This window comes from Populus euphratica, unplaced genomic scaffold (genome assembly GCF_000495115.2).
Source record: "Populus euphratica unplaced genomic scaffold, PopEup_1.0 scaffold85.1, whole genome shotgun sequence".
NCBI classification, from domain to species: domain Eukaryota; kingdom Viridiplantae; phylum Streptophyta; class Magnoliopsida; order Malpighiales; family Salicaceae; genus Populus; species Populus euphratica.
Window position 1 is genome coordinate 861,038 of NW_011499898.1, and position 15,683 is coordinate 876,720.

General features: G+C 35.9%; 3 protein-coding genes across 7 annotated transcripts; 1 reads left to right on the top strand and 2 right to left on the bottom strand.

The window, feature by feature from the left end:
• Positions 1 to 2,159: 2,159 nt before the first annotated feature.
• CCB4 (cofactor assembly of complex C) lies at positions 2,160 to 6,030 on the top strand. 4 transcript variants are annotated; one of them, XM_011035854.1, is made up of 9 exons: positions 2,160 to 2,367; positions 2,474 to 2,634; positions 2,747 to 2,846; positions 2,938 to 3,011; positions 3,159 to 3,337; positions 3,406 to 3,476; positions 4,267 to 4,595; positions 4,792 to 4,949; positions 5,730 to 6,030. In XM_011035854.1, exons 1-7 carry the CDS (start codon positions 2,245 to 2,247, stop codon positions 4,339 to 4,341), a joined length of 783 nt encoding a protein of 260 aa, XP_011034156.1. In that variant the 5' UTR covers positions 2,160 to 2,244; the 3' UTR covers positions 4,342 to 4,595; positions 4,792 to 4,949; positions 5,730 to 6,030. The 4 variants fall into 4 exon arrangements, with proteins under 4 accessions (XP_011034156.1, XP_011034155.1, XP_011034157.1 ...); XM_011035853.1 differs by having other exon boundaries at positions 4,512 to 4,595; XM_011035855.1 differs by lacking the exons at positions 4,792 to 4,949; positions 5,730 to 6,030 and having other exon boundaries at positions 4,267 to 4,361; positions 4,512 to 4,582.
• Positions 6,031 to 6,224: 194 nt separating this feature from the next.
• On the bottom strand, positions 6,225 to 8,316 carry LOC105132385 (UPF0392 protein RCOM_0530710-like). The gene has a single exon (XM_011035857.1). It carries the CDS (start codon positions 8,228 to 8,230, stop codon positions 6,440 to 6,442), a length of 1,791 nt encoding a protein of 596 aa, XP_011034159.1. The 5' UTR covers positions 8,231 to 8,316; the 3' UTR covers positions 6,225 to 6,439.
• Positions 8,317 to 10,078: 1,762 nt separating this feature from the next.
• LOC105132386 (microtubule-associated protein TORTIFOLIA1-like) lies at positions 10,079 to 14,088 on the bottom strand. 2 transcript variants are annotated; one of them, XM_011035858.1, is made up of 5 exons: positions 13,048 to 14,086; positions 12,711 to 12,819; positions 11,959 to 12,533; positions 11,062 to 11,508; positions 10,079 to 10,612 (listed from the first exon to the last, which is right to left on the bottom strand). In XM_011035858.1, exons 1-5 carry the CDS (start codon positions 13,849 to 13,851, stop codon positions 10,601 to 10,603), a joined length of 1,947 nt encoding a protein of 648 aa, XP_011034160.1. In that variant the 5' UTR covers positions 13,852 to 14,086; the 3' UTR covers positions 10,079 to 10,600. The 2 variants fall into 2 exon arrangements, with proteins under 2 accessions (XP_011034160.1, XP_011034161.1); XM_011035859.1 differs by lacking the exon at positions 10,079 to 10,612 and adding an exon at positions 10,636 to 10,649 and having other exon boundaries at positions 13,048 to 14,088.
• Positions 14,089 to 15,683: the final 1,595 nt, after the last annotated feature.

Consider the following 15,683-nt stretch of genomic DNA (forward strand, 5'->3'; position numbering starts at 1 on the left):
TAACACCAGAAAAATATTTAAATCTTATATGTAAACCATTTAAAAATTAAATCACATTTTATTAAAAAGTCATAATTTTTTTTTAAATGGAATAAAAATAGTAAATAAAAAAATTATAAATAATATTGAATAATAAAATTAAAATAAAAAAATAAAAAAATAGCCTAGATATACAGGCCTAGGTGGCCTAACATGAAGCTTGTGCACATGAATTGACTTTTTTTTTTTAAAGGTTAGACAATAGTTTTAAGAAATCAAAGCATCACTAAAAATTCAAGCCATGAGTTTTTAATTAAAAAACTTAACTCTCAACTTGTTTTTGATTTATGAACACTTGAAAACACTTCATACACCTTACTAGACACATTTATTGGCCTCAAATAACCCAAAATAGCTTACAAAACCAAGATAAAAAAAAATTTCAAGCTAAGATCTACTAGGCAATGGGAAGGGAAAAAAACATGGGTAAAACTTTACTCGTCGAATGAAACTCATTGACATCAAAATCAGCTTTTTTCATGATCGAAATCAATGTTAACTAAATTTTTTTTTCTTTGCCTTCAGAATCTAGCCTCTCTTTCTTCTCTCTAATTAGAGACAAAATAAATTTAAAAAAGATTTTATACCATAATTGAATTATTGAAATATAAAGGGACCAGAAAGTTATCATTTAAAAAATGAGAGGACCAAACTGAACTTCTCACCCTAATTTTAAACTACCACTTGTTTTCTCCTTGTTTTACACTTTGATCCCCTCTATTTTAATTTTGTTCCTCCTTGGTAATTTTTGGTAAATTGATCATGAAATTAGATATAAAATAATGCAATTAAAGAGAAATAAATTTTAAGGATTCACTTAAAAAAATAGCCTAAATATGCAAGTCTAGGCAGCCTAACATGAAGTTTGTGCACATGAATTGACTTTTTTTTTAAAGGTTAGATAATAGTTTTAAGAAATCAAAGCGTCACTGAAAATTCAAGCCATGAGTTTTTTAATTAAAAAACTCAACTCTCAACTAGTTTTTGGTTCATGAACACTTGAAAACACTTCATACACCTTACTAGACCTATTTATTGGCTTCAAATAATCCAAAATAGCTTACAAAACCAAGATAAAAAAAATTTTCAAGCTAAGATCTACTAGGCAATGGGAAGGGATAAAAACATGGGTAAAACTTTACTCGTTGAATGAAACTCATTGACATCAAAATCAGCTTTTTTCATGATCGAAATCAATGTTAACTAATGTTTTTTTTCTTTACCTTCAGAATCTAGCCTCTCTTTCTTCTCTCTAATTAGAGACAAAATAAATTAAAAAAATGTTTTATACCACAATTGAATTATTGAAATATAAAGGGACCAGAAAGTTATCATTTAAAAAATGAGAGGACCAAACTGAACTTCTCACCCTAATTTTTAAACTACCACTTGTTTTCTCCTTGTTTTACACTTTGATCCCTTCTATTTTAATTTTGTTCCTTCTTGGTAATTTTTGGTAAATTGATCATGAAATTAGATATAAAATAATGCAATTAAAGAGAAACAAATTTTAAGGATTCAGTTAAAAATACACTATAAATTACTATAGTAAAAACTGCACATGGTTTAGAGTTTTCTATAATAGTTATTAGTTCCAAGGTTTTGAACATATTTTAACTCGGTTCTTTGTATTTGAAAACTTATAGATTAATAATTGATTTTTGTATTGTGAAGTTGGATTTGTATGGCTTGAAATTGTAACTTTATTTGCAAGTTGAATAAGAATTTTTTTAATATAAAAAATAATTAGATATTATTAATGCATTTTATAAATAAAAAGTAAAATTTTAAACTGTATAGAAGTGAATAAAAGTGAATCTAATATGATTTAATTATTTTCATAAATTCAAAAATAACAAGAAATATACATAAAAATATAATTTGACTTAATCAAAATTTAAGATAATTTTTTTAAAATGATGACAATAAATTGTATAATTAATAATCCATAAATAATAAATTCATAAATTCATTATTTAAATTATAAGATGGTAATGATTTATAAAAATAAATTATGAAATTTAATTATTAATAATTACAAGAATAAAATTTTAAAAAATAATAAAAAATAATCTAAACTGCTGTTTCCCTTCGGGAGGAGGTGAACAGGGCCTCAATTTTTGTTAATAAGGTTGTAATTGTAAATTAAAATGCAAGAGAGAGAAAAAAGAAGGGGCCAAGGCTAGTCGCAAGCTAGCAAGTACAATGAAAGCGGGAAACATCCTCGGAAATGCTTGCTTTCCATGGAAACCCACACTCTCACCCCGCCTACCTCCTCCCCTCTCCACCTTCCGTTGCTTCTCTGCCTTGCCTTCTTCCAGTTCATTGGTACCTAACCCCCCCTTCTCTCTTTTACTTGCGTTGAATTTGATGTCGTGCTCTCTCTCTCTCTCTCTCTCATTTTATCTTGTTTTATGTTTACTGTACTTAAAAGAAAACCAAAATGAAGCCGAAGAGAGATTGGGCTGCTGATTGGATATCGAACAACGACGACACCGTTCGAGGCTTTCCCATATTTGTCGGAGGTGCTTCTCTCTTAGCCGTGCTCGTCAATCGCGCCGTTACAGGCATAGCTCCCGTTGCTGATGCCAGCAGGTAAAATTTCTTGCTGCTATGTTATGATGTGACATGTAATGTTTGATTACCAATTTGTGTTTCCTTATCATAATTATCAAGGAAATGCTGCTAAGTAACAGATATTTGGCAGTTCACAATCGAGGGCTGATTTGTTAACACTTGGATTGGCTGTTACTAATATATTAACTGGTCTGGTATGGCTGACAATTCGCCCTAAATCTATCTCTGTGGTAAGGGCTAAATATCTGCTTTCCATGGTTAATTTTCTTTAATTGGATTGGATATTGCGGGGTGTGATTTTTATTTTCATTTGTTTTCTAGGTAAATCCTCAAGGCGTGGAATGCCGGTTTATATTTTCCCACCTTCCTGATTTTGTAGTTTCCGAGCTATTATGGTACTACTGTAGTTGAAAAGATTTTGAGTTGGATTAATTTAGAGCTTGGTTGTCAACTGCTTGTTAATCATCAACATAATTTGGAGGAATGAGAAATAGGTAATGCATTATTGGCTATTAATCGTTGCTTTTGTTGCTCGACTTTAGGGCATGGGAGTCTCTGTCAGGTGTTACATGCTGTAGGTCTCTAGTTGTTGTTTACGATTGCTGTTGTATCCTACAAATTGGGGTGGCAGCTGAATCTGTCAATAATGAAGCACTGGCTGTTGATGCAGCCAATTTGATGCAAGGATCTCTTTACCAGGCTGCTATAAAATCTGCATCTCGTAAGTGATTACGGTGATTTGTTAGAAACAATTCTAAAAGACTGATTGTTTACTTATTCTATTTGCAGAGAGCTATTTGGCCAACCTTTCTCTCTACCCTGGGAGATCTGAGTTGCCATTTCTACCTTTGAACACACAGGTGATCTAGCTTAGTTTTCCCATTAAGTACAATTCGACTTTGTTTTCTTTTTTCATTGAGATGTAGTAACACGCTTCATTTTAAAAGAGGAAATCATCACTTTTGCTGATTATTTATTTGGTGACCTTTTGCTTATTTTAGCCGCACTGGATGCTTGCATTACTGTAAACAGACCTTTTCTTTGTCTTCTGAATTAAAGTTGCTGCATATTTCTTAATTTAAGATTTTTTTTGCATGGACTGTTTGAGAAATATTGAGATGGAAATAGTCTTGAAGGAGTAAAGGTGCTCTTATTTAACTTGTGCCGCAAAAAGATTAGATATCTAGAACCATGAGAAAGTTCTGGTTAAGAAAATGAGTACATTTGTAGGAAGGTAGAGGTGGCATCTTTGAATAAAAATTAATCGTGGGCCATTTGAGATGATTTGGCTATATCTGATTTTGACCTATGGTTGCATCAGTGAGAAAGAGTGGTCAACTTGAAATGTTAATTGAGGATCAGGAGAGTTAGATATAAAATGACATGCAGAAGTGGAAGGATAATCTTGAATCTCAACAGGTTATCGAAAGTTGAGTTCATGACAGTACTGAATAGAGCAGGGGGAAGCAGATTCAGGTTAGTTCTGAATAGAAGAGAGGGAGGCAGATTCAGGTAACTAACCTCAAACTATTTTTGTTTGAGGCTTAGTCGAGTTGAATTGAGCTAGTACGTTTCCAGAGTAATTGGCCATGAACCATAATATTATTTTGATTCATGTGCAGCTAATGTGTTTTCTTTCCCCCGTCACAGAATGTATGGTTGCTTTGTTGGACAGAAGATCATTTGATGGTTTTGAAGAGGAAGTTGTCTCGGAAATGTCTATGATGTGTATATCCATAAGAAATGTACACTTAAAGCTACATTCCTATTTATATTGTGGAGAAAATTGCTCCGCTCTGGAGTGTAATTCTAAACCTGCAACACATTTTTCATTGATTTTCCTGCGCCAGATATCCACATCAAAGAATTACTAAATCAATATGACAATTTGCCAGGCAGTGATTTTGCAGCCACTTGGAGACAAAGGAATTGTAATAATTGGTGGTGACACAATTAGGGGGTTCACATCTTCCGACCAGGTCCATTCTTTTATCTTTTAGTTATAACATATATGTTAAGAGCCATTTGGTTACACTTTTTCTATTTTCTTCAGCTGATATCTGTGTTTCTCATATCCCTTTGATTGCGAAAGCATCAAAATTAGTGTTAGACATTACCTTCGTCTCTAGTCATTTATTGCTGGATTTAAGATTTCCAATTTTTATTCGCTCGCAGGCATGGATTACGCTTATTGGAGAAAAACTGGATGCTACTCTTGCAAAATATGTTACAAATGAACGATTGGCAGTGCAAGATAGAGTCTGAAAATAACTATACCGAACTATGGATCCTCATGTGTATATATATAGCATTTGCTGTGTCCATTATTTAAGGTAAACTTTATTTCAGTTTGAAGTGCATTTAGGCATTATAATATTGTCAAACTGTTTCTGTTTTGAGGTCTTTTGTCCCATTTGTCTCGGAAATCCATGCCACTGGCTTTACTGAACTCAGAGATTGGTGTGTTTGTGAGTGGTAGCAGTTATTTTTTAAAATATTTTTTTATTGAAAATGTATCAAAATAATATTTTTTATTTTTTTAAAAATTATTTTTGACATCAGCATATTAAAATGATATGAAAACACACTAAAAAAATAACTTAAAGTAAAAAAAAATAAAAAAGTTTTAATTTTTTTAATAGTGTTTTTGAAGGTAAAAACAGATAGGCTCTAAACTTTGATTAGGTGGAACCTATCTTCTCTTCCCCTCGGCATGTGGTTTGTTGCATTTTGTTATATCTAGGTAGGTGTTTTTTTTTTAACCTATGCCAAACAATTCTTTGTGATTACATGGATCATATTTTCTTTTTGGAGAAGTTGTTAGTATGATTACACGTAATTATATGTCTGATGTTTTCTTAAAATAATAAGATAAAGGCATATCGCGGAGTTGTCAGGCGTTTATATATTGTTTTTCATGCAAGAGAATGTGGAATGTGACTACGTGTGCTGGTGTTGCTAGAGGGAAACTGATGATAGTTTAAGAACATGTTTTACAAAGGACCAAGCATCAAAATCACGCCATGTGGAGCTTAAAGATGAAACAATAAAATTTTAAAATAAGCGGATCCATTTACAAGTTCTCTGATGTCTTGCACGCTTTTGTGAACCAGGAGACAAACTGTCATCAAACCAAATCATAGCGAGGCAGAACGAAGATGGAGTGAAAACCGGGGGCATTGTGTGGTGAGCCCACCTCGTGCCAAATGTGTGGGTTTCTAGGTATAGACGCTTTGACTTTCGAGTTGTAATAACACAGGAAGCATAAACATTTTTCAAATTTTCATTAATGAGTTTACAGATTGAGCTGGTAAACCCTAACATTTGTACAACTTATGGTTCATAGCAGCTTGATCATTATTTCTTTTCTTTTCCTGTTTTCTGAAAAGCTCGCCGATTACATTCCTTGCCGAGTAAATAGTCCGGTCTTTCTGTCTCCTGTTTCATGAATCTGCCATGGTGCAAGTGCTTATGTTTTGATTTGATGCTGTGAGATGATTTTGTTCTTGTTTAACCAAAGCAAGCAATATCTGTTACAATCCCAGGCAACACCATTACTCCTGGCCATCAATTTTGTTGTACTATTTCTATTGAAAAAGGAAGCACAAAAGGAAGAAGAAAAGAATCACTTGAATACTTTTCCAACTTTACATCTGTGTAATTTGCCTCTCTATGACAATAAAAAATCAGGTACAAAAAATGCAAAATGAAACAATCAAAGAATGCTGCTCGTGTAATTACTCTGTTATACATGGGCGCCTAGCTGTAATTTGCAAATCCAAATGAGAAATTTCCAAATGAGAAATTGTCAGGCGAGGGACCTCTACCAGGGAAGGAACCCTGACGCAGAATCGGCAAAATTGGCCATAACAAAATCCTTTAGACCAGTGTCCCAAACCTCGCAGAATTGAAGCCGCCAATTGGGAGGTTCAATGGCTTCGGTTCCTAGACCTGGTGCTCTGTCCTTTGATCCCTTATTTTGGTCATCTTGCCAGTTAGTGACATAGGTCGAAACTCTTCTAAAGAACTTGGCTTTAAAGGTATCCCACACTTGGTATTTGTAGTGGTTCACTACAGCCTTGCTTTCTTGGAGATCCAGGTATCTGTATCCATCCTGCAGTCTAAAATGATGCACCGCGTTAAGAAGAGTTGTATGAAGGAGTTCTGGGCGCACAATAGATTTGTGTCTCTCCGGAGCCTCAAGCCGACAAGTATAACCTACAGTTACACCCTGTGATGGTGATGATGTCAGTCCAGATGGCCCATAGCTGTGGCAAACTGTTCTTATCTCTGCATATGTTGGCGAATCTGTGTAGTTCATGACAAGGGCTCGTAGCGAATTTGGACCAGGTATATCTTGTCCTCGGTCATGTGGGAAGTAGAAAAACTCATCAACATCAAACAATCCGAGCCACTTGCATTCATGCTTTGCTCTCAAAGCACAGTGTGAAAAGCCTGCCTCTTGTGTTTTAACCCATGGCCAAACATGCCTAGTAATGTTGTACTCGTGCAAATTAAGCTCATCAATAACCTCTTGAAGCTCATCATCGCTGTTGTTGTCATAGATGAACCATCGCTCTATTCCAAGCCAAGCGTGATAGATAATCCACTCCCGTAAGAAAGATGCCTGGTTCCATAGCATGGTGCAAGCACAAAGCTCGTATTTCCCTGTTTTACTCTTGCCCTGATGGGAGTTGACGTTTTGAAGTTTGGCAATGGAAGGCAGAGGAGCATCATCTGCACCTTCAACATTGTCATCACCACGACGACCAACAGTGACTCGAATGTCCTTAGCCTTATCTGGATTGTTTAGAATACTACGCGGCAACAAACAACGAACAGTTTCTTGTGCAACTGCAATCGCTTGGGTAGTGAGCACAAATAATCCTCGATGATGTTGATCAAAATCAGTCAAACTAAAGTGGCACCTGAATTTCCTTGCATCGGCTTCTCTTTGCGGCTTTAGATTCAATCCTTTAGCAAACACAACCACATTCCTAGTGTGAGCGTCCCAATCCAAAACCGCCTCATAAACCACCCTGTCCCAGGAAGGAACCACACTCTGATTAAGCCGCAACAACCAGTCACGTCTTTCCACCACAACATTGCCAAGACGCCCTCGCTGTCTCCCTCTCAAATTAACTGAAGCAGAGAAGTTTAGAGGCGGAAGGTGACACCTCACAATGGACTTATACTGATGGTATTCGTCAACAGACAAAACGGGCTTCAACACAACTTGTTCAAGCACAAGGTCGTAGTAAACACAGTGTAAGTTATCAACAGGGGGAGTTAATTTATTGGACACGATTAGCATTAAGTGGTCGGGCATCAACACCCTGCCTTCAACTACTAAACGAGGATACTGGGATTTACTGGTAGCATGAGCACCACCATTACCAGTCAGAAAAGCAGGCAAAAGTGATAAAGTGGAAGTCTTCAGAACCGGACGAAACGAAACGCCCTTATGGATAGGCAAACGATCTGAGGAGATGAACAAAACAAACACGAAGAAAGACAAGCATACAGTTAGAGACCTTACAGATAAAAACTTGGCATACGCTGGTTTATATATTCTTGCCTGCTGCTTTCTCTTCCTCCGTTGCGGGGAATCCATTTTCTTGAATCTTGAATGAGCAAGAAGCAGATCTGGAGGAGCTCACAGTGAGATTTATAAAGGCCGGTCGGAGAAGGAAAAGAATAAGGAAAGCAACGCGGTGTCGACTGCTGTTGCTTTTTGACTCGTGGAGTAGTGGAGGAAAGGAAGAAGAGAAGAAGATGAGGTGGATTACGGACTTTCGATTGATTTTTACGCTCGTTTTAGCGCGTGAGATTGACACCTGCTTGTTTTAATTCAAAGGCTTGTTGTTGATGATTGCCAATTAATTCCTTTTTTTTTCTTTTTCATGGCCTTTCCGTCTTTTATTTTTATGCTAATTAAACGGAGATTTTAGCAATAAAATGATTGATGGATGGATGACAGGAGCGACTGCTTCGTCAAGTTTTCATAAATCAGACATAAAGTAATTTTATGTTTTTTTGACCGTTAACGTTTTCACTTTTTTCAAAAAGATCACATCCTCCTGTTTTTCACTCTTTTATATATATATATATATATAGTTTTAATGTATCAATATAAAAAATAAATAATGAAAAAATAATAATTTTAATATATTTTCAAATAAAAAATAATTTAAAAAAAGCATCTATAGACTAAATATTTACCAAATCAATTCGCTAAATTCACTAAATTAAGTTTAACAACTATAATTTGAACAAATCCCACAAGACCTTATCTACAACATAATAATAAAAAAAATCCCAAATTAACCATGGCAGAGTCTTTAGAATTTTATTTTTTTTATTGTTTGAAATTGGGATTTCATCACGCACCTGGAGAGGATCATGGATGGAGAATCTGTCGTGCTGTTGATGAGAGGATAAAATTTTTTGTTGCCTGCAGCAACTTGCTTTTCATTATTTGTTTTTGAGGAGTGGGTGCTTGCCGGCCACGGGAACGAACCGCACTTAACTATACGCTGGCAAAAAGACAGGTTGTTAATATTGAAAAGCACGCATGTTGCTGCTTTGATTTTATGTGGAAATTTCCATTAACACCATGTGCCATCCATGATCGACTGCGAAGGAAGCCACTCCCTATTGAAATTTTAAATCTTCCCACCACCATCATGCACCTTCTATACCATGTAGTTGTTAGATTTTGATTATTTGTTGTTAGCTCAAGGGACCGCTCTAGCGCGGCGGTTTAGCCATCGTTTTGTTATTTTTAATTTTTTTTAATTAATATTTTTGTGATTTTAAAGTAATTGAAAATCAATTAGGATCTCAATGATATTCTTGCGGATATATCTTGAATTTTAAACTTGGAGATGCATTACTTGTTTATGCCAGCAAGCTGAAAAATGGAAGCCACCAAACATGGGCAGATTAGGTTTGACTGTGACGTTTCTAAACTTCAAGGATGCTCCTTGACAGGTCTGGCTTTGGTGGGAAGAAATCATTGAGGACAAGTGTTTGCTGGGAAGGCATGAAACACTAATGTTTCTACTGTTTTAAAAGTTGAAGCCATGGCTTATAGAGATGCCATGAAGACTGCGGTCAACAAAGCTTCAAGCAATGTGATATTGGATACAGAAGCGTGGCTTGTAGGTGATGCTTTTAGGCCAATTCGGGGTCCAAGTCCGAGGGAGATTAAGTTAGCGATTCATATGTTTTTGGATGTTTTGATATAATGATGTTAAAAATAATTTTTAAGAGATAAAAAATATTATTTTCAACAGTCAGTATTTATGCAGGAACATAAAAGCAAACATGGTAGCCGACTGGGTTTCTAGAGCCGTTAGACAGCTAAATAACTGTGGACTGGGTTCATAAGCCCCTCCGCCATCAAGGAGCTTTTGCATAATGACATTGCTAATGCTTCAATCAATGAATGCGTTGCATGTAAGAAAAGTGAAGTGAAGAATTGTAAAGGGATTAAAAAGCAAAAAACTATCTTCTTTTTAAACAGCAGTATAGTGGTGCCCCTCCCCTCAACTGTTCTTTCTTGAATAACTTGTTCCATGGTATACAAACATTATTCTAGGAACAGGGTGGGTGGGTTTATCCCACAAAAAGGTTCTTTATTCACCATAAAAAGCAGTGTGAAAATACTGATCCCTGCACAGCTATAACTTCTCCGTCAGCAAATGGTGAAACCCAATTAAATAAGAATCACTTATGGAGAATAGCTCTGGTGGTGAGTTCCTAAAGACATGCCACCTCTAAATAGAGAAATCTGGATATTATTCGCTGAAGCCCGTAGAATAATCAGTGAGAAGGCAGTAAAAATCCAAGAATTTCACATTTGTGCACTTGTGGCCAACTTGATCTGTGACTGGCTTTTTCTTCCAGTGCGTTCAGCTTCAGGTTCTTATGGCCCTTGTCTCCCAGCTTGATGACTGTTATGAAAAGTTCTTGTTTTCATTTAATAGGAAACCTGACGGCACAAATCTTGTTATCATTTAATAGGAAACCTGACGGCACAAATGCAGATAATTAGAGAGATGGTCTAGAAAGCAGAAGGTTTTACTCTTGGCAACGTCCATTTCAAATAAATTTGTATCCAGAAAACCATATTCGCTAGCTCATACCGCGCAAATAGATAACTAAATCCATAGGTAAACTTCTAAAAATTATAAAACTTAGTGCTATAAACTCAAATACATGCAATGAGGAACGCAGTAAGGATCTGTAATAGTTAGATACTAGTTATTCTATGCATTAGAATTTGTAGTTCTTTGCCATCACAACACTTGGTCATGATACCAGACCTTGGGGGATTTACCCGATTGATGTTCAAAATGATTTAAAAGAGAAAAAAAAAAGAACTTGCAAAGAGAAAATTTGAATACAGTAAAACTAGTGTAAGATCAGATATCTAATCACCTGCTGCTTAGGTTCATCTCGACTTCTGTTATTTGCCATTTGACTTGTATAGAGCCCTGAACTCTGCCCGTTTACGCTGGAAACATCTGCCAACGTATTCACAACAAATCCACCCATACTCTGACGCTGAGATTTTTGGCTTCCTGGGTTGTATGTTTCAATGCTAGCATTCTTAACAGGAATACTGAAAACAGAATTCAATGACTGAGTGTTCCCAGAAGAAGAGAACGTTGAAGTAGAAGAGCGACATTCTGTTCTCCTCCAGAGCTTAGAACTTAAGAATTCTGCACCAGGAAGCTTGCAACATGTGTTCTCTACAGAGTCAGTTCTAGGAATCCTTCCACTTGATACTGCCAAATCATATGAAATTTCATTGACTGCCATCTCCAGGCCGTGAACTCGTGTCTCGAGAGAATTTATACCACTCTGGGAGCTCCCTATGAATCTCTAAATTCAAGAAAAGAGGAGACGATTGAAGTCAGCAAATAACTTTTCATCATTTTAGCGCCCTAGTATTTCCACTAAAGTGCTACATTGCCAAGTTTAGTAAACCATAGGATACACAATAATTGGATGTTCAAGCATAACAAAGTAGATGGATGGTGACATGTTGACACTCGGCAAGGGGTCAACTCTATTCAGTGAGGGGAAAGAGTTGATTGTTCCAAATTTCACCATTAATTGGAGACACCGTAACAAATTACATATAGTGAAAGCATGCGTTATCTCATCTGGGCAACATGTCCAAATAGAGTGGTAATGTACAGACTGCAGACCTAGCAACAACATGCTGTAAGCAAACTGAGGAAATGAAAGCCTTTCTTCACAATTGGCTAGAATGACTTGTTAGGAGGAGCGGGAGGCAAAGAGTGAGAGATCAAAATTCTCATTTTGTACCTGAAGGAGGTTTAAAAGACTGGATTGCTGGTTTTCAATCTGAATAAGTTGTTCACGGATCAAAGACAGATCCTCGTAATCTTTATGGTTCTCATAGAAATCTTCATTAGAACCGCTCACTTCAACGTCTTTGCTGTAGCAGTTTTCATCCCCCTGAATTGGAACCACGCGCGACCCAGATTTCAAACCATCATATTTGTGCCGTTTGTCAACCAGGATACTACTGAAGAGGACACGTTTTGTTTCTGGTGTGGAATTTGTATCATCCACATTCTGCCCTGATCCCAAAACTCCAGAATCATGCCCTGTAACATCACCACAAGCTTTTCCTGGTGGTGTAGCGATTTCAATTTTCCAAGCCAAGTGTCTATCATGGCTCAGCTTATGAGTCCTTCCTGTCTTTGAATTGCTGTCATTGCTCTTTGCCGGGCTTTGTTTTTTGGCAGCTGTCATGAGCGAAGCATCAGGAGGAGGGGACCTATTTGCGGGGACTGTTTTCTTAGATAAAGGAGTTTTGAAACCGGTATCTTTGGAATTTTTGGAGGCGGTGGAGAGGCATATACCAACAGCATTATCTGGTCCAAGCCAAAATCCAAGAAAAACATAAATTGATCGTGTGAATTATCTTCACTACAAAGACTAAGAGGAGACTAAATTAAACTTCAATGCCATGGGCGCTAAATTATTGAACCCTTCTGAATTCAATCATACTAAATAAGATTATGAGGGGAGAAAGAAGAAGAAGCTGATACCTAAAGAAGAACATGTAGATTGAGATGGAACTGAAATTTCCTCAGAAATGCCTGGCACCTCCTTCCACAACTCCAATGTGCGATTCATAGTCTCCCTGACCAGCTTCACCTTTTTTTTTATACACACAAATCGTATCAGTACGAAAATCCCAACTTTCAGAATCAAAATCTATTGCCACTTTTCCAGCAATTTAATTTCATTTGTTTTTACCATTCAAACTGTAATCTCTTCAGTTAAAAGAAACAAATAAAAAGAAAAAGAAAAGCTTGCAATCTGTTCACAATTTTCTCAGCAACCAAACAAGTTTTAAGAGAAAGAGGTGAGATAATATTATACCTTATCAAACCTCCTGGTCTCTAGAGAAGTCAAACAGGTAACTTTATGTTCCTTCGCCAACTTCTTTTCCATTGACGCCACCTTCCCTAAGGCCTCAGCAGCAGCTTTTCTGGCTGTCCAATCTTCACTGCTCAGAAACTCAACCAAACACGGGACTAACCAATCTAAAAGCCCCTTACTTGACGCCCCACCAACGCCAACAATGCTCCCAATCAAACTCAGCAACGCCGCCTTTGCTTTAAACCCCTCTCCCTTAACCAGCTTCCCAAGCCTCGGCAGCACCTTCCTCAAGTGCTCCACCTCTGGCTCTGGCGCTGCCTCTATGGCCGCTGTCAAACACAAGGCCGCCCCGATCTGAGCGTTGAAATCCTGGTCAACAGTCAACAAGTCAATAAGCGGCCTGGAGAGAGTTGAGAAGGGGGGGTCGGTGATCTGAGAAGACATGGCCGAGGTGGCTTCGACGCAGGCTGAGCGGACTGCGGAGTCGGGGTCCCGAAGTCGGCGGATGATGGTGGAGATCATTTTGGAGAGGTGGGGTGAGAGAGTGTTGCCGTGGGAGCGAGATAGAAGAGTTAAAAGAGCGACGCATTGTTTGCGGACAGGAGATTTAGAGGAAGAATCAGTGTTATGAATGCAGTTTAGGAAATATAAGAAAGAGTCTGGAGTGGTTAAGTTCTTAGCTATGGACTCGAGCTCTGTGGCGGCGACAGAGAGAGTGTCACGGTCAGAAAGCTTGTTGAGACAGGCTATGACACGGTGCTTGAGATCGTTGGTAACTGCTGGTGGTTTCTGGGGAGGCGACATTCTTTATTTGTTCTTTAATTTCTTGGCATTGCTGGTGCCTGTGGATGGTGAATTTGGCGGGTGGGTAGGCGGTGGTGAGATGGTGCATGCAACTGCAAGTTAGTTGACACCAACATTCAGAAAGGTGAGACCGTCTCTTCGAGTGAAATGCGAATGAATAAATGGATTGATCGAGGGATGGGTGGATATTCATATTTAAATGCTTCCCTTTCGCACTTAATTTTCATTTCATTTTATTTTATTTTTCACTCTCCTCTATCTTACTATGGTTAGATTTGATCTTGGCTTATATGACAGTTATTAAGTCCAGACATTACCTCAGCAAAGTTAATATTTTGTATAAACAAAAATATTATCATTTTAATAAAAAAATAATAATCCAATAATTCAAAGAATAGTTAAACTGCTGGTGGAAAATAATTCAAAAGGAATAAGAAGAAGACGAAGAAGAAGAAGAGAAGCAGATCGATGAAACCAATGATAAGGATACTTCCTCTGGATTTTCAGGTCTTGCCCACATGGGATGGGCACATGGGAGGGAGGTCTTCAGACCCACGGGTTCAGAGTTAAGACTAACCAAACGAAGACAACAACATGCCTTGTCCGCACTATGCTCTACATCTTCATCCACTCTCTTTTTATTGTTTTGGAACCATTTCTTAGAAGATGTCCGCTTTGTAAGAATTTATCCCCCCTTTTTTTTCACTCTTATATAATAAAAATACACTCTGCAGTTAGTGTTTGAGAATGAAATGATTTCTGTTTTTTTTTAAATAATTGAAAAACAATTAAATTGATATATTTTTTATAATTTTAATATTGAAATTGAAATATACTTTAATAAAATATATTGTATCACATTACATATTTTTCATTTCTCTATTTCTATTTTTTTTTATTATCACAAGTATCCGAGTTCATTTCTCTATTTTTTTTTTTTATTATCATAAATATCCAAGTAAATTTAAAATTATTTCAACTAATCTCATATACATTAAAATTAAAAATTATATAAATTTCAAATAATCATTATATTAGTAATTATATAGTTTGAAGTTGAAATTATATATATAAAAACTTTTTAATCTCAAACTCTTAACACTAGACAACATACTAAATAATTATTTTTTATTTTTACTCTTATCGAAATTACTACTTGCCAAGCTTGTAGCAGAAATATATCCAGCTGGAAGGGTGTGCGTGTTCACGTCTTTTGATTTTAAAATGTAATCTAAAAGTTATTTTTTATATATAAATTATGATAAGCTTGTAGCAGAGATATATTCAGCTGGAAGGGTATGCGTGTTCGTGTGTTTTGATTTTAAAATGTAATATAAAAGTTATTTTTTATATATAAATTATGATAAAAATAAGTTAAAAATATATTTGATAAAAATAACTCAATACAATTTTTTTGAGGAATACAAATTTTATAAATTATAGTTAAAAGTTTTCACAAATAATTTTTAATTAAATTAAAGTTTCAAATTAACTATATAAAAAAATCTTGATTAAATAAAAAAAAATTCTCACCAAACATATTTATGATTTTTTTATAATAAAAACAGACTAATTTATAGAAGTTATGTAAATAAGATCTACGTGTCAAGCATACATTTACAATATTTTTCTTAATATTTTTCACCTTACCTATGTATTCGTGCAATACACTTGAGTATGATAGTGACTGGTTCTCTATGATGATAATATTTAATTAATGCTTGTATCTATACAAGATTTTTGATACTGGGAGGTTTTGAAATTACGGTAAATGGTATTTTTAAATATATATTTTTTACTTAAAAATATATTAATTTTTTTAATTGTTTTTA